This window comes from Pseudochaenichthys georgianus, chromosome 11 (assembly GCF_902827115.2).
Source record: "Pseudochaenichthys georgianus chromosome 11, fPseGeo1.2, whole genome shotgun sequence".
NCBI lineage: Eukaryota > Metazoa > Chordata > Actinopteri > Perciformes > Channichthyidae > Pseudochaenichthys > Pseudochaenichthys georgianus.
The window spans coordinates 29290704-29318493 of NC_047513.1; the positions used below are offsets into that span (position 1 = coordinate 29290704).

A 27790-nucleotide genomic window follows, 5' to 3' on the forward strand; every position below is an offset into this window, starting at 1 on the left:
CCAATTTCGTCAGAGTTAAGGAACCAACATCCCATAGTTTGAGCCACGGAGGAAAGAAGTATGATATTTAATTTGTTTTCTGCAGGCTTCGTGTTGGGCTACTTTAAAAAGCCAGTCTCTGAAATGTCTTTTGAGCCACAAGCCCTGTAAGGAGGCAGAGCTTAACATAAGTTTCAATATCATAGATCAAAGACAAGGGAGAGAGTCACATCCAGACAGTAAAATGGATGTGCAGGTTACTTCACAATCCTATTCAAGAATTGATGCTTTCCCCTTGTGTGTTCATATAGGTCATATTACAGGAATTATTCCCCAATTACATCATAGAAAGGTCAGATACATCTCACTGTACATGCCTGTAGAGCTACTTCACACAGCCTATAGCTCATTACGTACACTACCTGAGAGATTTAATGTAGATGTCTTTTTAATTTAAAGGCTCTCTCCAGAGAAATGCCTCCCAATTAATCCTGAGATCACAGCGCTGATATGATATATCTCACGCTGCAGATAATCAACCGCAGGTACATTCAGTGTTATATCCTCGTTCTTCTGCACTGCGGGATAATTTTTTTTTTAAGTTTATAAATAAAGCTGGTGAAAAAAGAAAAAGAACTGTAGATGACAAGAATGAATGAAGACCAGACCCTGATGTTATTGCTTTTTTCTTGCAATTTGATAAATGTGTTCAAGTCTGTAAATCAAGATTCAGAAAGCTGAGGAAATCAGCCGGGCTGCTTGTAAAATTTCCCATTTGTCATTCTTGTTTTCTGAGATCAGTCAAAGGCTGAACACACACAGACACACACTGCTGCGTAAACACTGCTAGCTAGCTTAGCAGTGAAGCTAACTTATGTACAGATGGTGCTGTTAATATAAGTGAATTAACTTAACAGTCAGATGTATGCAAATGACTCAAGCTGAACATTTTCTTTGTCTACACACTTCAAGGCTTTTGCGAGACAAGGGGATGTTTAAAGGGCGCTATTATCAGGGTTGCCAACTCTCACACATCAGGCGTGTGACACACACTTTCACTCTCAATCTCACGCTTTCACTCTCAATCGCACGCTCTCACGCTGCCCAAACTATTCTCACGCTGCCCAAACTATTCTCACGCCCAAAACAAGATGAACCGGCGATCGTTTTTGGTTGGTTATTTATAATGTTGAGTTGACAGCTGCTCAAGCTGTGTACCCTCTCCCTCCCCGCCCCCACCACTCTTAACAACATAAACAGACAGCAGAGCGGTGGGAGCCGGTTGGTCCATCCCCGACCCGTAGTGCGCATGCGCAGATCTAAGATCCAGTAGAAATGATAACAAAGTAAAAGTCTGCTGCTTATTGTTCTACTAGGCCAAAAATAGAGTCAAAGAGTATATGAGAGTGAGAGTGCGTTAATTAATATATTTGACAGTTTGGAGTAAGTCTGTAGATGTGTGTGTGTGTGTGTGTGTGTGTGTGTGTGTGTGTGTGTGTGTGTGTGTGTGTGTGTGTGTGTGTGTGTGTGTGTGTGTGTGTGTGTGTGTGTGTGTGTGTGTGCGTGCGTGCGTGCGTGCGTGCGTGTTTCATGTAGGCCTATAGACCTCTCACGATAATTAATTTTGTTGGATACATTTTCCAGGAAATGATTGCGATAAACGATAATATTGTCGGCACCGTTGTATGACCATTCTAGACCAATGACATAATGATAATATATAATAATAATTCAAGTACATCCTTTCAAACTGCTAGTCACATCCTCATATAAATGGAAATGTATCGAGGTCAGAAAAGTTATCGAGTTAATTTGTATTTATCCTACGATAAGTCAATTAATTGCTTATCGCGACAGGCCTATGCACACAATAAAACAGTGGAAACAAACATGTGTTTGACTTTCATTAGTGAATGAAACTTTGTGCCCTATAGTCTGTGTCCAATATTGTGTATTCGTATATATATATATTAGTGCTGTCAAAATTATCACGTTAACGGCGGTAATTAATTTTTTGAATTAATTGCGTTAAAATATTTAACGCATTTAACGCATGTGCAGAATGGCCCGCCCCATACATGCCACCAGTGGCAGCGCCAGGGTATGGCTGGGGTAGGCTACACCCATACCAAGAAATGGCTTAGCCCCACCATGAAAAATGATGTTAAAGTAAGCAAAATAAAGTCTGCCAACTCGCGCGGAGTAAATTGCACAGACAGCAGTTAGTAAGATTGATTTCAGTACCCACGGTTTTGAAAACTTTTGTCACGTAGTGATCGTCTTCTCAATAGAACATCTTTGATAATGGCGTGGTGTTGTTGCAGGAAGTCCCGACGGAGAATACGTTTGCTGTAGTACAGGGCAGAGCCATATAATAGTAATAATATGGCTCTGGTACAGGGGTGCACATAACTGGTACGCAGGTTATGTGCGTAATCTGAAATGCGTACCGTCACTTGTGTCACAAAGCGCATTTGCGTACCGACGTACTTGTGAAGCTTTTCCAGAAGGCGGTTAGATCACCGGACGACAGAGTCGGTCTCCGTGTGCACAGACAGGGCTGCTGTTAACGTCGGTCTGTACAACGGAACTGTGCCAAAACTACGTCAACCGGCTGCGGAGGGAGACTCCCCCCATCACTGAAGAACTGCGCTAAAACAGCTGATCACAACGTTCACACTCTGTGGTCACGAAGTACTCCACTAGCGCCCCCCCCCCCCTCTGTCGACTTTCCTGAAGTACTCCCCCGTTGATAGAAATCAACACGTAATGAATTAAGACCCCACGGTTTGATGAGTGATAGGTGTGTGAGTTGTCTTTCATTTTGACATGCAGAAAAATGTTATAATAAACATAGATACTGTATGTTAAATGGATATATCCGCCTTCTTTCATTTATCTTTCCATTCCCACAATATACATGAATAAATGGCATATTTTGGACATAGTTCGAATGGTGATTAATCATGATTAATTAATTTTTAAACTGTGATTAATCTGATTAAAAATTGTAATCGTTTGACAGCCCTAATATATATCTTATATATGCTAAGGTCCCGCTACTGACACGATAGCAGTCATTTAGTGTGCAAACAGTATGTGTAATTAAACCCATGATATCAAAATCTCACTCCAGCCAGGTACCCAAAGTTGGCAACCCTGCTATTATGCTCACTTTTAAGTCCGTAATTATGTTCTCTGTCTCTACTGTGACATGTCTCCATGCTTTAATGTTAAAAAAGCTCTTTATTTTTCTCATACTGCCTGTGCTGCAGCACCTCTTTTCACCCTCTGTCTGAAACCAGCAGAGGTGGGGACACGAGTCACATGACTTGACTCGAGTCAGACTCGAGTCGCACATTTTTTGACTTGAGACTTGCTTGACTAACATTGATAAAAGACTTGAATTGACTTTGGTATTCATGACTTGAGACGTGACTTAAGCTTGGGAAAGATGACTTGAGAGGACTTGACTGTTTAAAATTAAATATTTGCGTTTGTTTTTGTAGTGAGATATTACGTTTAGTTTTTTCGAAAAACGTGATTATAGCACCGTGCGCGCAGACCTGGCAACCCACTAGACGGCAGGAGTCTCAGGTAACATGGCAGCAGCTCGCGTTACTCCAAAAATAGTGAAGTTTGGATTCAAGGATTATTTTGTCGATGACGGTAATAAGAAGAGAACAGCGGTATGCAGGGTCTGCAGCTAAAGATCAGTGACACGACCACCACAACATCCAACTTCATTCGTCACTACACAAAAAAACACAGAAAGGTGCGTGAATGTGTTGTTAGCTAGAAAGCTAACGTTAAGTTTAAGCTACGTTAGACTTTCAAATCGATTAAGCAAAGAGTAAATGAACACGAGAACCGCCAAGGGATTCATTTTGACTAACCCTGATACTGACGGGCTGTCGAGAGAGAGAGAGAGAGAGAGAGAGAGAGAGAGAGAGAGAGAGAGAGAGAGAGAGAGAGAGAGAGAGAGAGAGAGAGAGAGAGGGAGAGGGAGAGAGAGAGAGAGAGAGCGAGAGAGAGAGAGAGAGGGAGAGAGAGAGAGAGATAGAGGGAGAGAGATGCCTCGTTTATTTCCCCTGTGTTATTATCAGAAGTTACTATAAACTTTTGAATAATGTAGTTCATCTACTTTTAGTAGTTTGTTTAAATGTTTTAATTATGTTGTTTTTGTTTGTAGAAGTGCATCATTCCTTGATTTATTGTAAAATGAATCTGAACTTTTTGATCTGTTATGATGATAGCAATAGATAGAACTGAAGCAATTTCTAAATTAACCCAATTTAGTGAGTTTTAAATCGTCCTACTTAGTTTATAAAGAAATTATGAAGAGGAACAATTTCAATTATTTGAAAATGATATCTATGTAGGTGCTGACGCTGTTGGCGGTTTAGTGTTAACAGAAATTTAAATTAAATATGTGTCATGGCAATTGCCATACACTGTATATGATTTTCTTATGCAATGTACTGTACTGTAAAGTAACCCTCCCAACCCTGTAGATAGTTTAGTCAAATCTTCAAACCTCCTCCTCAAAAAAAATACTGCCTGATACTTTTAAAGTTATAATTACCTCAGAAATCCTGATTTGCACATTCAGAACAGAAGTGTTTGAAGCTCATCTGCATGCAGAGTGAAGTGACATCACCTCTCTCTCACTTTTGAATGGAAACTAACGCGCTTTCACACCGGAGTACTTTTCCCCGTACTTTTCCCTTTTTGTTCCGATAGTTCCTGGGATTTTGCGTTCACACCAAAAAGAGAACTTAGTTCATGAGAACTTTTCCCCCCTTTTAAGTCCCTGCTAGAGAGGTGGTACAATCCTGGGGAGAAAAAAGCTCCAATTTCTGATTGGCTGGGCGGATTGCAAACCACGGCCCGTAAAACTCGGAAAAGTTTTGTGAAGCCGCCATTGTATTTGCTGGCATTAGCATTATTAGCATTAGCCCCGCGCACCAACGGAGAGAGAATAACTTATGGCAAGACAAAAAAAAACATGGGAGCGGTGGAGATGAGGAGGTGTCGGCGTTCTGGCGATTTACTCCGGGGACTTCCGGCCGGGGACTTCGGGTGGCAGTATATGCCGTGAAGTTGTTTGCGGCCTGCCAGTAAACCCAAAGCAGAAGAAGAAGAAGTGACGTCAGCGGCTTCATTTGCGTAATCTTCCCTCAGGGAACTTATTCCGGTGAACGCGATCTGCTCTTCAGTTCCATCATGGGGAAACTAAGTGCTGGGAACTAAGTACGGCAAAGTACTTGGTGTGAAAACGGCTCTAGTGTCTCTATGGCCGGTGGTTTACCTCACATGTAAGCACAGAAAAAGCTCCAAAGCCCTCACTACAGTACAAAGGTCTACGGTTGATATAGGGGCCATCAATAATGAATTAGAAACAATTAAAGGTGCCCCCTTGTGGACGCTCCTCGTAGGCAAATAAGTAATTAGAGCGGTTGTCCCCCATGTAATTACAGCCTGGAGTCTGAGCCCGGTTCATTACCATGTGAACGTGAACAGTAAATCCAGTGAACCGTGGAAAGTGGGTCCACTCCTCTCAAGTGGCTCGAGTTATGCTACCAGCGTTTGGGCAGGAACCAGAATAAAACAAGCCGTGGGGAAATCATAGAGTATTTTAAGTGAGCAGTGGAGAGTTTTCCTTGCTTTGAGTCATTGCAGTGATTAAAATACAGTATATATAATATACATATATATATAGACAGCGAAGAATAAAGTATGTGTACACCTGGAGAGAATTACTGTGTGATGTGAAAGAGGCATTTGGATGTGTTTGCATGACTAACAAGATGTTCTGAAGTAATGATAGTACAAAATAGTTAATTTAAATTTGGTTGGGGTTAGAGGTCATGCAGTACTCATAGTTTTATTTTTTCCATTCATTTATTCCATGACCGATTCACTATTTGTATTTCGTTTTTTTGTTTTTCTTCTACTATTATAGCTTTTAATATTCCTTTGGTTAAATAGTCAAATGAAAAATACTTGAATTTCTTCTATGTTATTCCTCGAACAGTATTCACACCATCACAAATCTATTTTTCCAAACCTGTTTATTCTTTACATTGTATTCCTTAAATAGTTAAATATAAATTATCTGATTATTTTCACTCTTGTAAATATTATTTTTATTTTACTCCTTTGGTTAAATAGTTGAAAATGATTGTATGAAGTGTATATAATAAAATATAAATGTATGAAGTGACAACACTGATAACTTGTAGTGAGAATTCCTGCAATTAACTATCAAATAAAAAATATATAAATGCCCTACCTCGTACTGTGTGATGAGGCCGTTGGGCTCCACAGGCTCCTCCCACTTGAGGAAGATCATGTCATCGAGCGGAGTGAAGGTCAGCGACTCCGAAGCGATGCCTCCAGGAACTGAAAGAAAACACAAACTTCAGAAACAAACACTTTGTCCTCTGTCAATGGACTCTCACGGGGGCATACCGGGGGGTACGAACACCTTTGACAGAGCGAAAAGGCACCAGGCCGAGGAGGAGGAGGAGGAGGAGGAGGAGGAGGAGGAGGAGGAGGAGGAGGAGGAGGAGGAGGAGGAGGAGGAGGAGGAGGAGGAGGAAGGTGGTGAAAGGAAACGGTGCTCTAACCCTCGGGATGAATTGAGATTCTGGCTGCTCCAGTCTGATAACAGAGCACCGCGTCCTGCAGCATGACACTCCATTGTTCTTCTTTAGCACCTTACTGACAGGAAAACAGCGCAGTGATCCAACCCGTGATCCGGCTCATCAGCTCTACGCATTTTTTATTTAATGAGATGCATCTCCTTAAAGAACCACTTCTTTTGTTGGTGCCAAGTTGCTGCAGAGTTGACTATAAAACTCTGAGGATAAATGATGGTTCCTCAGAGGGCTGTTGGCTCCGAGGGCCCAGCGGTAACAATTAGTGATAATAGCCTTCCAGCATTACCACGACAGAAAATGTAAATTAAGCCCAAGCTGAGCGAGCGGTCTGTGGTAAAACGTCTGATGCGTGGACACATTATTATTCTCTCAAAAATAAAACCAGGCACACAGGTGTCTTTGAATGACTCATAAATAATGTGAACAGATATTCGGGAAGATATAGAAATTAAAGATAAGAAAAGCATGCTGAATAAAGGGAGAGTGCCTCATATTGGTTTTGGTTAAAGGGGCCTGATTATTAAGGCACGAAATAAGTTTTTAGGGGATTTACAACTACATTGTGGGGCTGCAATTGTCCACAAGATGGCGACAAGAGCCATTGTTCTTAATAAGTGGTGAATATTCCCGACAAACAAACTGGATATACTGTAATCTTTTTGGATCATAATTCTAAAGATCACGTCCGTCTCTCTTACAAAAATATTCAGCTAACGTGCAGATGTTTTTACAACATGTGTGATTTAAACAATTTTCATTTAGTCTGATGCCCTGCCAGACTTTAGCAGCATTCCCAGGTAAGCAAAATGGCATCATCAAAAACACCGTAAATATGTTGTTGTAAATTGTGCCGTTGTTGTTGTTTATTACGGATGTTACTCTAATGCCATGTTTGTGCGCTAGAATCTAAAAATACACAACCGGAAAAAATCTGCCACTTCCTCACAGAGCCCCTCCTCCAACACACACGAACGCGCACATGACCAATGAGGGCACGAGATAAGTTTGTGCCCAGATGGAAGGCTGACAGGCAGGTAGGCCATCCAGTTACTTTAGCCGGGCCGAGGCAGATGATTGGTCGTGCTTTTTACAGCGCCACGGCTTCTTCCACAGATACATTTTTTTATGGATTTAAGCATTTAATATATTCATTGCTATCGGGATGTTAAAAGCATTCCATGGAATATAACAAAAAATGTTTCTGAAATAAATTACATACCCCACCTTTAAGATTACGTTTTGGAAACTCCCCGGGACATGCTCCTGCGGAGTCTTCTAACATGTTGTTATTGCAATGCTTCAACAGCTTGAAAATGAACTACTTGTTATTTTTAAAAATCTAAATATCTAACTTTTCTGTCCTGTCGGTTTTTCGCTGAAGCTTAGGTACCAACAAATACATACTGCTGTATATCCTCACCCTGCCTCCACAAACAAATAAAACACAACACAATAATAACACTGTACTGCGTGTTGTTATTCCAATGCTTCAAAATCCTAAAAAAAATTATACCTGTGACTTTTTACTTTTAAAAAAGGTACTGGGAAGGTCTCTATGTTTGTGACTGACTTATTTAAGGCTTTTGTCTTCTAATATTTAACTTTTTAGTCCAGACTGGTTTTCCCAGAAGCCGAGGTACAATAGAAGGAAATCCAGATGTTTCCATGACATTTTTTTAAGACCTCATCGCCACTTCGAGTTCTAACCGGTTACCTTGGCGACACACTTTACCTCACATTGACTATATACTATTGTCCTTCCTCCTTATCTTCCAACCATTTGGACGCAAGCTTGCATTTCCCCATAACGATGTTGTTTAACAACCGGCGTAAACGGAGCTTCGTGCGCACACTACACATCACACGACACACCTACGCCATGATTACATCCAGGCAGACGGTAGAACACAACCTCTTTGGACAATTTATATACTTCTTGAAAACAAGCTACAAAATGTAATACCTTGAAAATGACGTTTAATACTTTTTAATAGCCTTAATTTTCGCTACATTGATTTATCAACTTATATTGGGGTATCACATATTGGAAATCAAAATACTTACAGTTCATTTAAAAGGCTGTTTCTTTGGCAAGTAAAGCTTAATAAAGCAGGCGACGCAATGCAAAGTAAGCTTTAACCGGAAGAGCTGAGACATTATACAGCAATGTGGAAAAGCCCCAGCGTTGGCGAAGTATAAGTTTCTGCATGTAATGTAAATGTATTTCCTTCAAAACAGCAATGTGTAGGTGTTCATAATAAAGTCCATATCTCCTACACTACATGTATTTTCACTTCTTGATACTGACTGTAAAACAATATCTTAAAGGTCCCATGTCGTGGCCATTTCTACTGATCATAATTCCATTGTTGAGGTCTACTAGAATAGATTTATATTGTGCAATTTACATACAGCATCTCTGTATAGCATGTGCATTCACTCTCTGTCCTAAACGGCTTGTTGGAGCTCCTACCCCCGCCCCTCCCTGTGAGCCCCGTGTGCTCTGATTGGTCGGGACGTTTAGAGGCTCGCTGCTCAGTGAGCTGGCTTCCTGGTGTGGTTTCCGGGTCGGCGATACAGCGGGACAGCGCGAAACTCATCCTGAGCACACACACACTCACAGCCGAAGTAAAAACAATAAGTGTGGCTTGATATTGAGAAAGAAAAAGGTTTATAACGCTGTGAGAATGGATCGCGGAGAGCATTTCTCCGCCATCCCAATTCATCTATTACCAACCAGGGAGCTCTATGCAAGGCAATGGGACTCCCTGTTAGTTGAAAATGTACGCTAGAGGTCCTGGTGCGTGAGGAGCTCCGCGGATTGGTCCATTTTGGTTCCAGGAACAAACGGAAAATGAGAAATGTCCAACGAGGCGTTCTGGGGCAGCACAGACAGGTCTTCTCTGTGTTAGAGTTTTACTCCCTACAGGGTGCACTTTGAGGGTGTGTGACTCTGCAGACCGTGTACATGCAGACCTTCATAACACACAAGGGGACGGGTCATAACCGGAGAAGCACGACATGGGCCCTTTAAAGAAGACAGAAAATCCATTTTGAAGCTAAAATACAAATGTTTCTTTTTTCCTCCACTGGGTCGAGATCTCCCTCAATTATTTGGAAAAGTCTTGTTTTTCTCCAGAACAAAAATATTTGACCTTCTGTGTTCCACTCTCTGGGCATTTGCATTAAAATGTGCCTAATCTGCTGATGTACACGGGGAAATATTAATACAAAGATAAGCAAATTCATTTCACCATTTTGCCCGTGCTGATTAATTTTCCTCTGGTCTCCATTTCAAAGGCCGATCTTCTGTTTAGTTATGCTGATCCAGCTTCTTTTGCAAGTCAATATGTGTTTATGTTATGCTGCTACTGGATGACTAAAGGCATGGATTTGTGTTAAGCAGTGCACAATAATTATGTGAGCAAGCATGAACACGAGAAATGCAAGGAGTTGACAATAGAAAGCTTCAGTGCATACATACAAGAATCATCATAAAATAAATACTGTGAACCTTGCACAATCTCTTATCTATGTGTTCACACTACTGTTCTCTTTTCAACTTAAAATCCTTATTTAGTGCCTATATTTTATTTTTCACAGTAACAGGTCTTACTACTTTACCTTCTTTCTGGGGATTTTTTGTATATATTTGTTAATGTTATAATAGTTTAAAAAATATTTTTTTTAATAATTCTTTACTTGCTCCTCTTTGGCGACCTAATTCATCACGTTGTGTTTAATATGCAAATTCCTTGTGTAAATTGACTTAGCAATAACCCTGATATTGCCGCGTATTATCCATATTAAGGTTGCACAAAATAAATAGATATTTTATTCATTAGTTTTATGAGTCATTATCAGCTTGCTGTCTGGAAAAGCTTGATTATTAGCCTCATTAGTGAAGACTGCACCACGCTATGTTGCCACATATCCAGAGGTGGGAAGGAGTGGAGTACAAATACTTTGTAACTGTACTTAAGTACATTTTTCTGGTATCAGTACTTTACTCCACTACTTATTTTTCTGACTACTTTTGACTTTAACTTCTTACATTTTAACCCAAATACCTGTACTTTCTACTTCTTACATGTTGAACACAAATACCTGTACTTTCTACTTCTTACATATTGAACCCAAATACCTGTACTTTCTACTTCTTACATGTTGAACCCAAATACCTGTACTTTCTACTTCTTACATGTTGAACTCAAATACCTATACTTTCTACTTCTCACATGTTGAACCCAAATACCTGTACTTTCTACTTCTTACATGTTGAACACAAATACCTGTACTTTCTACTTCTTACATGTTGAACACAAATACCTGTACTTTCTACTTCTTACATGTTGAACCCAAATACCTGTACTTTCTACTTCTTACATGTTGAACACAAATACCTGTACTTTCTACTTCTTACATGTTGAACACAAATACCTGTACTTTCTACTTCTTACATGTTGAACACAAATACCTGTACTTTCTACTTCTTACATGTTGAACTCAAATACCTGTACTTTCTACTTCTTACATGTTGAACACAAATACCTGTACTTTCTACTTCTTACATGTTGAACTCAAATACCTGTACTTTCTACTTCTTACATGTTGAACACAAATACCTGTACTTTCTACTTCTTACATGTTGAACCCAAATACCTGTACTTTCTACTTCTTACATGTTGAACACAAATACCTGTACTTTCTACTTCTTACATGTTGAACACAAATACCTGTACTTTCTACTTCTTACATGTTGAACACAAATACCTGTACTTTCTACTTCTTACATGTTGAACTCAAATACCTGTACTTTCTACTTCTTACATGTTGAACACAAATACCTGTACTTTCTACTTCTTACATGTTGAACTCAAATACCTGTACTTTCTACTACTTACATGTTGAACCCAAATACTTGTACTTTCTACTTCTCTCATTTCCCAAACAGCTGGTTCCTTTAGTCTGAATGTGTGTTTGGTGGCGTGATCATTATTCTTTAGAGTCACTGCGTGCCTATTGATTTGAACACGATCCGTGTATCCATCACTTCCTGGTCTTCTCTAAAGAAGAGGGACCAATGGAAACGTTGTCATGTTGCTGTTGTTCAGCATGGAAACATTCATTAGCTAGCAATGACATTATTGTTCTATTAATATAAAGGGAGGTCAGGTACTCTTTAAAGCAGCTGCTAGCTATGGGTACTTTTTACTGAAGTACACTTCAAAGCCTCTTTACTTTTACTTTTACCAGAGTATTTTTAAACACGAGTATCTGCACTTCTACTTGAGTAAAGGATGTGTGTACTTTTGCCATCTCTGGCCGTATCTTTTCACAATAAAAGCCTCCACTCACTGTCCTCCTCCGTCTGGAAGGTGACCTCCCGGCTCTCCCTCTTGCCCTCGGGGTTGGCGAGCGCCAGGCGGATGTGGACGGAGCGGAAAGGCGGCAGATCTCTGAGGGTGAAGCGGGACGTGTTGCGCTCCACGGACAGGCACTCTCTGACGGTGGCGTTGTTGCTCCCACCGCCCCCCCCGGTGGGCATGGAGTAGCGGTAGCACAGCGACAGGGTGTAGGTGTGACAGCGTGTCAGGTTGTATCCCAGAGGCTCCCACTGCAGGGCCAGCTGCCTCGGCTGGATCTCTGCAGCCGTCAGACCCCGCAAGGCACGCATCGGCTCTGAGGGGGGACAGGAAGCAGAAACATATCGATAAACTGCAAACAGTGAGGTCATATTAACCCATTTTATACAGCACGTAAATATATATGTATAGTTTTTGTTTATTTTTTGTACTTTAGTTTTACATTATGTACAATGCCTCATTTACTTGCTATTTTAGCAGAACAATTTACCAATATAGGATCAATAAGTGTATCTAATCTAATCTATATTTTAACTTTTGAGGTTTTCTTAAGTATATTTTCAGGTCAAAAATGCAGATTTTTCCAACAACCAATATATCGTCTAATGCAGGGGTGTCAAACTCAATTTCATTGCGGGCCACATTAGCATTACGGTTGCACTCAAAGGGCCGGTTGTAACTTTAAGACTATATAAATATATAAGAAATATAACAATGTATAATATTACATTATTGGCTCCGCATTGGATTATTATCTCATAACTCCGTCTGAAAGCAGAAGTCTTGGGCACATAATTGAAAGCAAATATTCAACGATTACACCAATTGTATTGTATATTATATTATTTGCACCTCTTGCGGGCCACATCAAATGAGGTTGCGCGCATGTATTCCTATATTATCTGTTACATTAAATGTCAACGTTTCATTCATTCTCTACAATGTGAAGCGAATTTAAGAAATATTCTACGAAATATTGAACACGGCTTTTTAAAGGTTTTTCTTGTTACAAAAACACACATTAACTGAGCGACACCACATACTGTATGTTCCATGTGTTGATAAAGACTGTGAGATACAAGAAAAAGGATCTAGAAAAGCTAGCAGGAGGACATCGACTTGAGATTATAATAAACTATCCCAAGGTCAAGAATAAACTTCAAAACCCACATCATTATTTACAGTCTATGAGTAACATTAAGAAACAAGATAATGTTTTATAGCAGCATTAACCTGCCACTCGGGACAGAGGAACTCGCTGTAAAAGCCTTTGTCGTGTTATAAACATTTTATGGGGAACGTATTAGCAAGCAGCTGCGTCCATTAGCATTAGCATTCATTGGGATACGTGTGGTATCTCCCAAGAGGGCGTGACTGGAGATGTGTGGCCACTTCTCTGCCACTGGATGTGACATAGAAGACAATACATGACTGGGAAACTATCAGACATTGAACAAAAATAAAATGTGTTGTTTAACCAGTTGAGCCCCGAGCCTGTTTTTCAGGCCTCAGGCTCGAAAATGACATAAATGACTATATCTTCACTTCTAAAAGGGGTACATTAATAATCTTTTTTCTCAAAGCAAGGATAAACCGGTGAGTTGGATGTAGAAAAGTCAGAATCAATATAGCATGTTTTTATTTTAAAGTAAATTCAGATTGAAAATAGTAAAAAAAAATGTAAATTCTAGTGTCCGTCCAAAAAGAAAACATTACTTGTGAAAACCACCCTTGAATGATGGGATGGTAGACTAAAAGCTTTAGGAATCCAAACTATAACATATAATAAGTATCCTGTATCAAGATTGATGCAAAAAAAGTGAAATTTGACCTTTTTAGAGAAGTTTAGCACAAAAAAACCCACTTCCGGGGTCATTTAGGTGCATTTTCCATATCTCTAGAACCCATCGATTTCGATGATGGACACCTCTTTTGAACCGTTAGAGCCAATAGAATCGAGGGGAAGTTCCTAAAAATCCATCTAAACATTACCCATTGGTGAATGAGTGCTGCGTAGCCAGAATGCCCCGGAACCGGAAACCGTCATACACTCTGGTAGCTATCGGAGCAGCTAATATGAAAGTGTCTACCGTTTCATGTTTTGTAGCTTTTGTGCGAAAAGGATTTATTGAATAAGAATTGCATTTGATGTAGAGTAGAAGAAATTATATTAAAATATTACCTACATATTTATTAAATAAAAGGTAAGAATAGCAAGTAAAAAAAACCTGAAAAGCCAAATATTGTTTACTGGAGATGTTCTAATAAGATGCAAATGTAATCTTAAGTAAAATCTCCTACAGTATGCACTAGTAAGTCAAATGTACTTACACACACTGAAATGTGACAGTAAAGTGTACTTGATTCCCTTTAGTAACAAACACTTCCTAACTGTAAGTACTGTAGATGTTACTTTGTTACATTTACTTAGAATTTCTGCATGGAAATTGTTACCTAGGTTTTTGTAAATGTTTTTCAGTGTAATAAGTTTGTTTTGAAGTTCGAGGGCATGAGACGCTGGTTCTGTTTGTGTTATTGATGTTTTTTTTCACCCAGTGCACTTTCAAAGAGAAATACTGATGGGAAATGCAGACAGCAACAGTTGCAGCTTCCTCTCCAAACGGAGACCAGGAGGTTATAGAGGGGTGAATCTATTAGCAAATAAAAGGGCCTTAGGGAACAGCACAAACATTTCCACTTCCCCATCTGAGTGTGGAAGAGAAGTGCACAGCCTTGGCAGAGACTCAAGCCTAATTACTGCTGTTATCTGTGAGAGCTGTGATTTCGGATGGCCCTGTCATGCAAAATGGACAAGAACACTGGGGGTTATTTCTGTCCTGCAGCCTGCCCTGGATGTTCAAGTGCGTTGCTGAGACGTCAAATACACCGAGAGGAGGGCGAAGCTTTCGGCGTTTGGATGGGAAGAGCATGAGCTGCCGGAGTGGCTGCTTCACTTAACATAGATCAGAAGCTGTGTGTAAATTAATTAAGCAAAGTCACGGAGGAGACATGAGCTCTGAGGGGACGAGACGAGAAGGCAATGTCCTTTAGAGTCCTTGCTAATCTGGAGACGTTTGCTCTGTCCCGAAAAGGATTAAACACTTTGGCTTGTTTTATGTTTGTCATCTAATACTGATATACTTCCTATTTATTTGTTTACCAATCATTTAAAAACCTTAAATTTGACATTTAGGCAGCGGCCATCTTTGTTTCTTAGAACCAGAAGTTACAAAAGCGGATGAAGTAGCCAAATGGTAAAAAGACATGTCGGGGCTTTAAATGTTATAATTAATGATTTACTTTCATAAACTGAAAACATACTGGTTACAGTTGTAAGGCATTAAAAGCATGGTAGCAACATTAAATCAGAAAGCAACAACGCCCCGAAGCGTACCCTCCTTTATAATCAGTTGGACTCTTATTGGGACCATCATACATACTGAATCAGAAAAAGGTTTACTGAAGTAATAGATCAACTGAGAAGTAGACTTCGATGGACTTCATTTTGAAATGTTGCCTTCTGCCGTTTCTTTGAAATAAAGCACTTCATAGATTATGGCTAAAAGCTGCTTGTGTAATAGAATTAATCAGTGATACAGTCAATACACTTGAAGCCAAGCGTTGGAGCCAATCAACCCATCAGGAAAATGCTTACTGCGGTAAGAAAACGTACAGTAAAAAGTGAGACGTACAGCAGTAGGGTCATTTTCTCCTATGTAAATGGTCTGTTAGGCGTGTAGAAGAGTATTCCTCCGGCTAGCCATTTGAAAACAAAGCACTTCTTCAGATATGTTTACTGACCTAAACATTGGCTGAGAAGTAGGGACATTTTCTCATAGACCTCTATAGAATTTGAATTATTTTCACAACCACAAGAGTTTCCTACTGCTTGCCTTTTCAAATCATACACATGTAATGCAATGTGGAAAAGTATCAATCACTTTGATGAAACACATTTGTGTTAATACTGAATACTGATACAACCTATACATATTGACGGTGTAGTTGAAGTTAACTTAGTAACCTATGTATTTGTCAGTGGCGAACCGTGTCTATCACAACTGGACCTTCTGTAGACTAGACACCCCCCCCCCCCCGCCGCCGCCGCCGCCACCGCCGCCAGTGGGAATTATTTTCAGAGTCTCCTACTGCTTGCCTTTACAAATCATCCCAATGTAATGCAATCGTTTTCTAAGACCCCAGCCAAAACCTTCTCGTGGAAAAGTATCAATCAATCTTGAAATTGTATCATGCCCGTCCTGTCATCATATGTGCATGAGAACATCCAATTTTTTTAAATAATTCCAGCTCTGCATGGCAGTCTAATCCCAGTGTAACCAGGCCTCTCTGCTGAGGACACCATTACTCATCATTACAGCAGACTCTGTCCTTCTTCCTCCACCCGCCAGTCCTCCACCGGTCCCATACCCCAAACTGACATTCAGCTTGATTAGCCTAATCAGACGGATTAGCCAGAGGCAGCAGGGAGACCGGGACGAGAGATGATGGGAATAAGAGAGGAAGATGAATGAGTGAGAGTCCCTTTGGGTGAGCACATTTCATCTCAGGCTGCTTGTCTTCAGCAGCTGCCTCAGTGAGCTGCGGCCCCTCCTGCCGCGAGCTGTGTTGGGATGATGATGGACTATCAGTGCACACCCTGGTACTTACTATTGAAACCACTCGGGGTTTGGAACCGACTGACATGCATACTTTACAATGACTTTTCCTGCAGGTATACATTTCTTGGAATTTAACCTCTAAATCATGTTGATGTTCCAGTAGCTTCGTGACAGTTTAATCTACCAAACAAATTATCCTGTAATGGTTTTCAAGCAGCTCCAGAGATTGGCCTTGCAGAAAAGGGATTCAACTTTCAATATTTTCTGAAGTGCTTATTGCTATATTTGTCTGTCATAGGGCTGTTTACATGTCAACAACAAGAAGCGCTGACTATTTAACCTGCAGGAGAGATACTCTTTAGGAAGTAAGGAGTCAAGTGAGAAAAATGTACTTGTAAGCAGTGACATGTAATAGCTTTAACTGACCCTTTGGAGAGCACCATACAGTGCAGTGTAAGAAAATGTAAAGTACTTCTCCGAATAAATGTTTCACTTGTCCAATCTGGACATGCCTGTTTTGGTTTTTTTCAAAAATTATTTTACATACCCCTTTTCAGGCCCATCAGTACATACATTGTCGGGTCCCCTTTCAAGCCCTTAATCCACTATTGTCTGACAGAATTGATTTCAATGTGTCTCCTTGTTAACTGAAGACACCGTTTCACCATCGACATTTTAAAATTGTATTTAAAGAAAAAGCCCAAACAAAACAGCAGGGCTCTATTTCAGTGTTAACTAAAGAAAAAAAGACAGCAACAGCTGACATCAAACTTTGCTGAGCCTAAAGATAATCATAAATAAATAACATAGTGAAAATAAATATATTATATATATATATATAATTTATGTACTTGATATTGTAAATAACACGTCCCGGACGATCGGACGTGTGCTTTTTCGCACTCAGCATTGTCCCCGAAGGAGTTCACGGCATTGGACTTGGTTGCAAAAATGAAAAGTGACAATACTTACTAGGCCTTGAGAAAAATCAGCTTGAAGAAAAATACACTGACAAATTCAAATTAAGGCCATTGGAAAGATGATAAATGTATTGTGAGAACTTCAATACCCTTGGATTCAAAACATTTAAATATACATTCATTTTCTCATAGACTTCTATACAATCTGAGGTAATAAATAAGGAGAGAAGTATTTATTATATGATATGAAGTTAAGCTATGTATGCCCATATGGCATATTATAAGGTGAAAGATCGACAATTGTTTTGAAAAATATCAAATGTAACCAGGTCACCCTGTTCTTAAAACCAAGTGCTATGACTAATGAAGGGCAACAGGAAGTCAAAGAACTTGTTTAGGTCAGAAAGTGATTGAAGTGCCCCACCACCCAAAAAAGCCTAAACACCGGGGGGTGGAGATGGACATTATTCGTTTAGTGTGTGAACCTTTTTGTGGCCGGACCCCCGCGACATGACCCATGGGATTGCAATCCTCTGCACCAGTAATTCTGAAATGTCTCACTCAAAGCGCGTCCAAAAGGAAGAGTCATTGTGCTAAGAGACACGGCTCTGTGTGACACATGAGGAAGACAAATCCATCCAGAGGCTTGTGTCACGCCGCCTCGGGGGGGACGCTTCAGGTTTGTGAGCGATGGGCTTGGACAGGAGGTGGGCGACAGGAAGAGGAGAGTAGAGCGGGTGTCAGGTGACAGGCCGTCATGCCGTCGACCTGTCAGAGCAGCAGGGGGTCTGTTCACCCCGATGAGCAGCATGAGAGGTGGTGAGAGGATTGTGTTCTCCGCCGGCACGACACACAAACTACCTAAATACTGGTAATATGCACATTAATTATATGACCGTCTATGTTTCATGTTTCCTGTAGATATTTAATTGCTATTTTTACGGCACTTTTAGCGTACAGTGTTGTGTTTATTGTATTTCTGTAACTCTGGCACATCAATTTCCTTCGGGATAAATAAGGTCTTATCTTATCTTATCTTCTGCAGCCCATTTGTTATAACTTAAAAAATAGATCAATACATACTCTCATGTATTATCTCTTTCCATCAGGAGAGGAGCGTTAAAGATGAAGACACCGTTCTTTTGCAAATAAAAGATTTATCGACAAAAAACATAATTATTTTGAGGCAAACATATAAAAGTTGGATCCATTTGTTTGGTGATTAGAGAACTGTTGAGTTGAAGGAGAATATAAGTGTTTCTTAAGGAGGGGTTGTACGTACGTAAGATGCACTCGCTTTTGTTCCACAGCCACATAATAAGGAAGCCCATTGGAGGTTGTGATGATCATTTTTAAACTAAAACTCAGGAGACAAACAGGAAGTGTGAAACTGACATAACATTTGGGTTTTTGTTGGGAAATAAAGATTTATGAACAAATTAATCAAATAAATCAGACAAACTGTATCTAATATATATTTCATCGGTGTTGTTCACTCCCCGTGTGCATACTTTAACATTAAAAAGTGTTTTGATTCGGGGTAAGTAAGTCTGGGATAAATAAAAAGCATCGGGGCTTCTTCCTCGCAGCAGAAACAACAAACACACCTTTTGTTCTGCGTGGCTGCAGGCAGACTACAGGTTGTTAAGTGATGCGTCAAAACTGTTTTATGAGGCTTCCAGCTGCAGCTCACGGCTCTCAGAGTGATTCTCAGAGCATCAGAGCAGGAAGACACTCTGGGAAAGAAAATACACTGCTTTCTATATCTGTGAACTGCAGGAGCAACCAGATGGTGTTCTTTTGTTGTTTTGTACGGATGCTTCAAGGGTTTGCAGCATGCTGTACACCGCTGCTGTCATAGCAACTTATAGAAAGTCACGGGTCCAATTACCCTTTCTATTTAGGGGTAAAAACGTCCTCTGAGCTCTAAGGATGATAAGTGTATACCGGCCCGTCCACACGGCGGCGTGCGTTGACGCTTGCCAGCGAGCGTGTCTGACACTCGACCAACAACCAATCACATGACTCTCCCGCCCCTGTCACATAAGCAGCGGTTTGATTGGCTAGAGCTTGCACTGGCATATGATTCGATTGGCTGACGCTTCTGCCGAGGCGTCAAAAGTTGAACATTGCTCAACTTTTGCAGCGAGCCACGCCAGCAACGCTCCACGTCGCTTCCCACGATGCAGTTCGGCTAAAAGTGACGCCCCATTCAAAGTGGATGGGAAGAAGCGTTGGAAGCTTCAACGCACGCCGCTGTGTGGACGGGCCGTAAGAAGCACTTCCATTACTTTTTCTACTTTTGATGCATTTTTAACCATTAGCATTCTTTTATTGTCGCTACGTCTTCGCTAGGAATAGCATATATTGTTGTTCTAAGGAAAATCAGGCTTATTAGAAGCAGTATCAAATTGCATATGAACGCTAGAAACATTTGGCCTTTACAAGACAAATAATGTACAGTCATGCTTCCTTTGGCAGCTGTGTGAAGCTCTACCTGCCAATGCTAAGCTTAGCGTATCTGCATTAAAGTTTAGTCTTAGCATGCTAATATTCAAGCTAATGTTGAACAAAATGATTGAACAATAATAGTTTTAACATTGTAATTGGATGTACAGTAGGGGTGTGTTGTCCGGTAGGGGTGGGAATCATACGATACCATCGCGATACTTAAGCCACGATATGATAGTATTGCGATTCTACGATATGCTAAATATTGCGATATATTGCACATATATATTGATATATATGATTGCATGATATATTGGGTTCCTGTGTCTTTAACATGTGACAAAAGCCTTCGTTTTCCACTACGCTGTATGGACGCGGGCCTTTGCACATGAAGTAGGTGATGATTGAGTTATTTTCTTAGCTCGCTCAGAATTTGATGGTAGCTTTGCCAAGCTAATTTGGATTTGCAATATGAATAGTTTATATAATAAAATAGCGATACTTGCCGTCCGTGTATCGATACAATATCGCCACGCAAAGCATTGCGATACTGTGCTGTATCGATTATTTCCCCCACCCCTAGTGTCCAGTGCCTTGCTCAAGGGCAACACGGCAGGGCCCAGGAGGTGAACTGGGACCTCTATAAGTATCAGTGCACACTCCATATTTAGGTTTAGGGACTTGAACCCAGGCTCACAGTCCAAGCCCCCACTGACTGAGCCACTAAAGCGTGTGATAAGATAAATAATAGGATGTTCTGGCAACCTAAAAGCGTAAAAAAGCACCTCACCTGCACACTTGGTCCTGCTGGTGAGGGGGGGTCCTGGAGCTCCGGTGCCCCCCTCCCCGGGCCTCGTCAGCAGGACACTGATCCGGTACTCTGTGTCCGGCTCCAGGTGCCAGATCTTATAGGTCAGAGAGCCCACACCGTGAGTCTCCATCCAGGTGGACTGGCTGGCCCGGTACTGGATCTCCCTCCGGATGACGGGCCCGTCCCCCACGATGGAGTTGGTGTTCAGCTGGATGATCAGGTAGGTGGGGCCGGAGCGCAGGAGCTGGGGGGGGGCGATCGGTGTGGGGGGCACTGCAAGGACAAAAGTGTTGTCATTAGGTCGCTGGTACTTTCATAAGAAGATCAAAGTGTTTTGTTTTTTTGCAAAACGACAAAACAAAGCACTTCTATCTGGCTTTGGGGAGGTGGGGTCAGTGCGGATGGATTTAATGTCGTAACAAAACGTGACCCGTCTCTTAAATTTGTTTGGCTCAACCACAGACCTTGTTTCGAGCTACTTTCCAAAAAACATGTTCAAAAAACGTTGATGAGGAAACCGGAACTGCTAACATGCCAACTCACTTCCGGGTTTTAGGACTGGTTCCTGCTCCACTCTAGACTACCAGCAGCCTATTGGGCCAAACCATGTGCTTCCATTTCAAAGGGGGGGATTTGGGTTTTGTGAATCTGCTTTTGTATTTTGTTCATCTTAATTACCACCTCGTAAGTTGCTGTCATATTTACTACAGTTAATTGTGTTGACCTCTTTTAATAAGATTCTTGGTTTTTCATGTTTATTTTTTGGGGTAAATAAAATCCCAGTTTCTTTAAACAACGCCAGTGTCTTGTTGTCTCACTGTCTGACTTAAAGGTGGGGTAAGTAATTTATTTCAGAAACACTTTTTGATATATTCCATGGAATGCTCTTAACATCCTGATAGCAATGAATATCTTAAGTGCTTTGACAATAAATACATTAAAAAATGTCATCTGTGGAAGCCGTGGCGCTGTAAAAAGCACGACCAATCATCTGAGCCGGCCCGGCTAAAGTAACTGGATGGCCTACCTGCCTGTCAGCCTTCCATCTGGGCACAAACTTATCTCGTGCCCTCATTGGTCATGTGCGCGTTCGTGTGTGTTGGAGGAGGGGCTCTGTAAGGAAGGGGCAGATTTTTTCCGGTTGTGTATTTTCAAATGAATTTATAATTACATAATATAATGAATTGTGATGTATTTTATAGATTAAGTTCCCAAGTACTTTTCCACCAGTCAGTTATAATACTTCTGGTGCTTTAAGTATATTTTGATGTACATACTTTTGTAGTACCTCGGTTAGACTCTAAATGGAATATTTTACTGTGTTTTTAATACTTTAACTTAAGTAAAATATCTGACTACTACTATCTACTACTAATTATTTCAGTTTTGTTGTCGCATGAGTGATATTCCTAAGAACTCATCGCAGAAGAAAGACGAAAGCCCGTCCTTGAGAACACTTAAGAGTCTAACTTTTTCAGCCACTTTCAGCAGAAAAGCGCCGAGTCTTGACGACAAAGGAGAAGTCAAGGATTCGTCATTGATTTTCTCTTTTTTTGTTTTTCAGTTTCAATAACATTATTTCTGCTCTGTTAGAGCATTGAGTCATAAAGACCTTTTAATCACACCAGGTCTCTGAGAGAGGGGCAGACAGGGAGGGGGGGTGACTTTGCAATGTTGTAAATTCTTAATTTTCAGTCTAATGACGCCGAATAAGAGCTTATTTGCATGAATAATTGCATAACTAATTATGTCTTCTCTGCACATAAAATAAGAACCGCCTTGATGGATAATATGACCCTAATCAACCCGGAGAACATCAATTCAGTTCCTCTCATAATGTATAATGGGAGGAAGTGTGTGTGTGTGTGTGTGTGTGTGTGTGTGTGTGTGTGTGTGTGTGTGTGTGTGTGTGTGTGTGTGTGTGTGTGTGTGTGTGTGTGTGTGTGTGTGTGTGTGTGTGGTGTGTGTGTGTGTGTGTGTGTGTGTGTGTGTGTGTGTGTGTGTGTGTGTGTGTGTGTGTGTGTGTGTGTGTGTGTGTGTGTGTGTGCGTGTGTTAGCAGAGATTTACTGATGACTTCGCAAACAGCATTTTATGAATGAAACAATGAGTGAGACATTTTGAACGCATCTTTGTTCATTTAAAGGAGAAGCCTAGCTTATCAGCATAATGGAGGAAAGGCTACAACAACAACAAATTAAATTCAGTGGCAGGTTGTCTTCTCTTGGTTTTGTACAGATATAACACGTATTTTTATAAATAAAAAATATATAATACTGTTACTTAAAAATGCAGTCCTGTTTATCTCACTGTAAGCACCTTCCTCTTTCTCGCATTAGGTAAACTCTAATGCAGGCACTTATATGTATGAACTTGAATAAAATGGCAAACAGCATCCAAATATAAGAATGTTAAGAATAGTGTTTGCGGTTTGAGTTGACATTAAGTAAATATAGTGTCTGATTCAACTCGTCCCTTCCAAACAGAAGTCGTGTTTACTCCGTTTGGTAAACCTCGCCAAACCCTTTCTCAACTAGTGTCATGTTCCTGAATCCATCTTACCTCTGACGATGAGCTCTCCAAAGTTGGACACGGCGGCCCCCCGGGAGGACAGGGTGATGCAGCGGTAAAGGTCCTGCTCCCCTCTCTGAGCCTCCACATGGAAAGTGGCCATTAGCCTCTTGTGGCTCAGCCGAGAAAGGGAGGACGTGTCCATCACCGCGCTGTTCCTCCGCTGGCAAACACACAGGAAGAAGGAGTGAGCAGGGAGTGGAGGGCGACTTTTAGTTTTGTAGCTCCTCAAATGGAACAAACTTCCAGAAACCCTGAGTTCTTTTCAAAACACTACTTTTTACAGCTGCTTACCCAGAAGCCTTTTAACTTGTTTTAGCACCTATACCGTATTTACAATGTTGTTTTTGGACTATTCTCTCTTTTATGGTTTTTATGAATCTGTTATTCCATTATGTGTATTTATTGTGTTCCTTTCTGTTGTCTTCTTGTTAAGTGTTAATGATTAAGTAAAGCACTTTGAATTTCCTTTGTGTATGAAAATGTGCTTTATAAATAAACTTACCTTACTTTAGAAATGTATTCTGTTACAATTAGTACAGGGTCTATGCAGGAATCCTGAAGTTAAATGTAAAACCTTTTAAGACCCTTTCCATACATTTTAAGACCTCATTGCCACTTTGAGTTTTAACCGGTTACCTTGGCGACACACTTTACCTCACATTCACTATATACAGTATTGATTGTCCTTCCTCCTTATCTTCCAACCATTTGGACGCAGACTTGCATTTCCCCATAACGATGCTGTTTAACAACCGGCGTAAACGGACCTTCGCGCGCTATCGAGCAGTGAGCGTGCGATGTCCTGTTCTGATGACGTCAAACCCAACGGGATGCCCTCAATAAACTCCACAGAATCACACGACACACCTACGCCATGACTACATTCAGGCAGACTGTAGAACACAACCTCTTTGGACCATTCATATACTTATTGAAAACAAGCTACAGAATGTAATACCTTAATGCCGTTTAATACTTTATAATAGCCTTCATTTTCACAAAATTGATAAGACCCCCCGCGGACCCCCTGTATTAAAGATTCAAAGGTTTTAGTGTCATGTGCTCAAAGCTACAGTGTAGAAATGGCAATGAAATTCTGAGCTCCTCCAACAATGCAACATATATAATAAAATACAAAAATACAAACTAAAATGTAGTACTAAAAGTCTATAAACACGTCAATAGAATATGGGATATGTTCAAGAACAGAATATGAAATGAAATAATGTAAATTAAGACAAAATTAAATACTACTTAAAATAAGTAGTCAGTGACCTAATCTGAGTATCACAATAAAAAACTGATTCACTTATCTTAACTTACCACAATATAAAATGCTATGCTAATAAATACAAGCCAAAATCAATATCCACCCAAGAAAGTGAAAAGCGTTAAACAGATGCATTCAGTAGGCGTGTAGTTTAATGAACTGTCAAAAAGAAGGCAAATGACGTATTACTTTAGGCCGAGCAGGATCTCCCTGCTCCCTCCACAAGGAGCGATGGGATTTCTCCATTGGATTTTGGGTTATTGCAGGAAGTAATCTGGATCTAAATCTCTTCAGTTTGTGTTCACCACAGAGCTCGTTTCAGGCTAACAACTAAAACTACATTAAGAAAAACATTGACTTTGAGACGAGGGAACAGGAAGTGCTCAAACGATGACTCAGGGTTTAGGAGTCCTTTCTGAACCGCTCTTTTGTAAATGCATAGAAGTGACTGTTGTTTTGTATATTTTTGATTGTTGTGCTTGCATGTATATGTTGATTGTGTATATATAGGTATATACATATTTGTATACATATTATTAAATATATTTGTATTTTTTGTATTCGGGATTGTGGGAAACGGTATTTCGATCTCTGTGTCTGTACACACAAACTGAAAGTTGACAATAAAGTTGACTTTGATTTTTACTTGACTACATTTTAGGGTTTTAGGACTCATTTCTGCTCTATTGTATACCGTACTTTTCGGACTATAAGCCGCGACTTTTTTCCCCATTTTTTTTGTACAGCTAACGGCCACTAGGGAACCTCCTAAATCTATGGATTTTACAGGTAAAATTAACCACCTTTAACTCTATGGGCTCTATGACCGGTCCGCGCCCGCCACCTTTAAGCAGGAAAAGCTGTAGGCCGGAAAAGAATGAGACAGGTCGCGCGCCAAAGTAAAAGTGGAACCGAGAGACAGAACGAGAGCAAGACAGACGGACAATTTAGCTGCTGCGGCTTATATGCAGGTGCGCTTTATAGTCCGAAAAGTACGGTACTTTACAAATGGTGTTTTAGTTTAATAGATAACATTGTAATCATGCCACTGTATTAATTCAATTTTTCGAATGTGCCATTAACATGATTACATCTTATTTTGATTTAACTCTAAGGGTATTCAGCTCCTTTTTCAAATAATGACGTAATCCCGTTACATATATACTCCCGCCTCTGGAAAATAACAACCTCACACAAACACCTGAAGTACTTTCAAGTGATTAGAAATGTGCGGTGGCTGAGAGGCAGACAGGAGGGAGGGTTGGAATTAGCTACATGGGAGGCCGAGATAATAAATGCGTGATAAATGTCAGCGGTAACAATGGTGGTTTTGCCGCTGAGGCCGGTGACACATGCCTCCTGGGTCGCTGCATGTTCACAGGGGTCTCGCTCTGACAGCCCCTCATCTCGCTCGATGCTAATATGTTAGCGCTGCAGGCACACTGGCTCAAATCAGGAGACAACACATGCAACGAGCTGATCCAGGTGTCACAATATAGGCAGCTCTGTGGGAGAATATAAGAAGATTATTACGTAAACTGTCGCCTGCTCCGGTATTTCAGAGGGAAGTGGGTTTGACATGTTTCATTTAGGAGGACAGGCGGGAAGAAATGTGAAATTAGATGTACAGTAGCTGTCGACTACTGCCTGCAGCTGCATATTATAACTCAACTTAACTTTTATATAAGTATAATATCTTCTTGTATAAAAGCAACAGAAGTTTTTTTTTGTTTCAACAGTTTGAAGTGACTCGGAGTAAAGTAAAGTTCAGACAACTTGTATTCTAGTGAAACCATTACATTAATATAAGTGCAATAATCACACTTATTCTAATTATATATTTTACTGCAGTGAGAAGTGCCAAAGACATTTCGTTGTACTTTGTATGATGACAATAAAGATACGTTCTCTCTAAATTAAATGTATTTAAGTAGATTAATCAAATGTTTCAGTAATAACTTTTATTTTGGAGCATTATTTACATTTGATTTAGTGCATTAATGACATTTATTCTAGATCATTAAGAACATTTATTCATATGCATGTAGGCAAGGCAAGTTTATTTATATAGCACTTTTCAACACAAGGCAATTCAAAGTGCTTTACAAAAAATTAAAGACATTAAGAAAATGGCATTTAAAATCAGTCATTAAAAAGAAAAGCTAATAAAATAAACATTAAAAGGAAAAATATATATGAATAGTTCAATTAAAAGCAGCGACAAAAAGAAAAGTCTTCAGCGTGGATTTAAAAGTAGTCAGAGTTGCAGCGGACCTGCAGGTTTCTGGGAGTTTGTTCCAGATGTTTGGAGCATAATAACTGAACGCTGCTTCTCCATGTTTAGTTCTGACTCTGGGGACAGAAAGCTGACCAGTCCCTGAAGTCCTGAGAGATCTGGATGGTTCATCATTTAGCAGGAGGTCAGAAATGTATTTTGGGCCCAAACCATTCAGTGCTTTATAAACCAGCAGCAGTATTTTGAAATCTATTCTTTGACACACAGGAAGCCAGTGTAAGGACTTCAGAACAGGAGTGATGTGATCCACTTTCTTAGTGTTAGTGAGGACTCGAGCAGCGGCGGTCTGAATCAGCTGCAGCTTCCTAATAGATTTTTTACTGAGACCTGTGAAGACACCATTGCAGTAGTCGAGTCAACTGAAGATAAAAGCATGGACAAGTTTTTCCAAATCCTGCTGTGACATTAGTCTTTTAATCCTAGATATGTTCTTTAGGTGATAGTAGGCTGATTTAGTAACTGTTTTAATGTGTTTTTAACTCACATATGTATAACATTTAACTACGAAAATAATGACAAGTATTCTCTTGAATCAGTTACATGTATTCTAGTGCATTCATTTATTGTCTTCTAGTGCAATGACTACATTTATTATGTAAGGGATAATGTGCAGCGATGCGGTCCAGTCTATGAACCGGTCGGATGTTTTTTTCCCCATAATGACCAAGTCCCGCTTATCACACGGCTACATTCTCAACAAAGTAACAATATGACTCCCAATATCAATTTAAATACTTTTATAGATTTCGAAAATGTTTTTATTGATTTAAAAAATAGTACGCTATTATTTATTTTAAATGACATGCATCCGCTAAGAAAAATAGTCCGTTGTTACCGTTTG

At 40.2% G+C, this 27790-nt stretch overlaps 1 protein-coding gene across 7 annotated transcripts in view; it reads right to left on the reverse strand.

The window, feature by feature from the left end:
* Positions 1-27790, reverse strand: part of ptprua (protein tyrosine phosphatase receptor type Ua) — a 288163-nt gene that overhangs the window by 81396 nt on the left and 178977 nt on the right. For 6 of the 7 annotated variants that reach the window (XM_034094827.2, XM_034094828.2, XM_034094826.2 and 3 more), the window contains exons 1-4: positions 23372-23535; positions 20791-21084; positions 12003-12326; positions 6275-6384 (exon numbers count right to left, since the gene is read on the reverse strand). In XM_034094827.2, coding sequence (XP_033950718.1) covers positions 6275-6384; positions 12003-12326; positions 20791-21084; positions 23372-23525 — 882 coding nt within the window. In that variant the 5' untranslated portion in view covers positions 23526-23535. Of the gene's footprint in view, positions 1-6274; positions 6385-12002; positions 12327-20790; positions 21085-23371; positions 23536-27790 lie in introns of those variants that run through there. The other variant, XM_034094829.1, reaches the window with a different exon arrangement.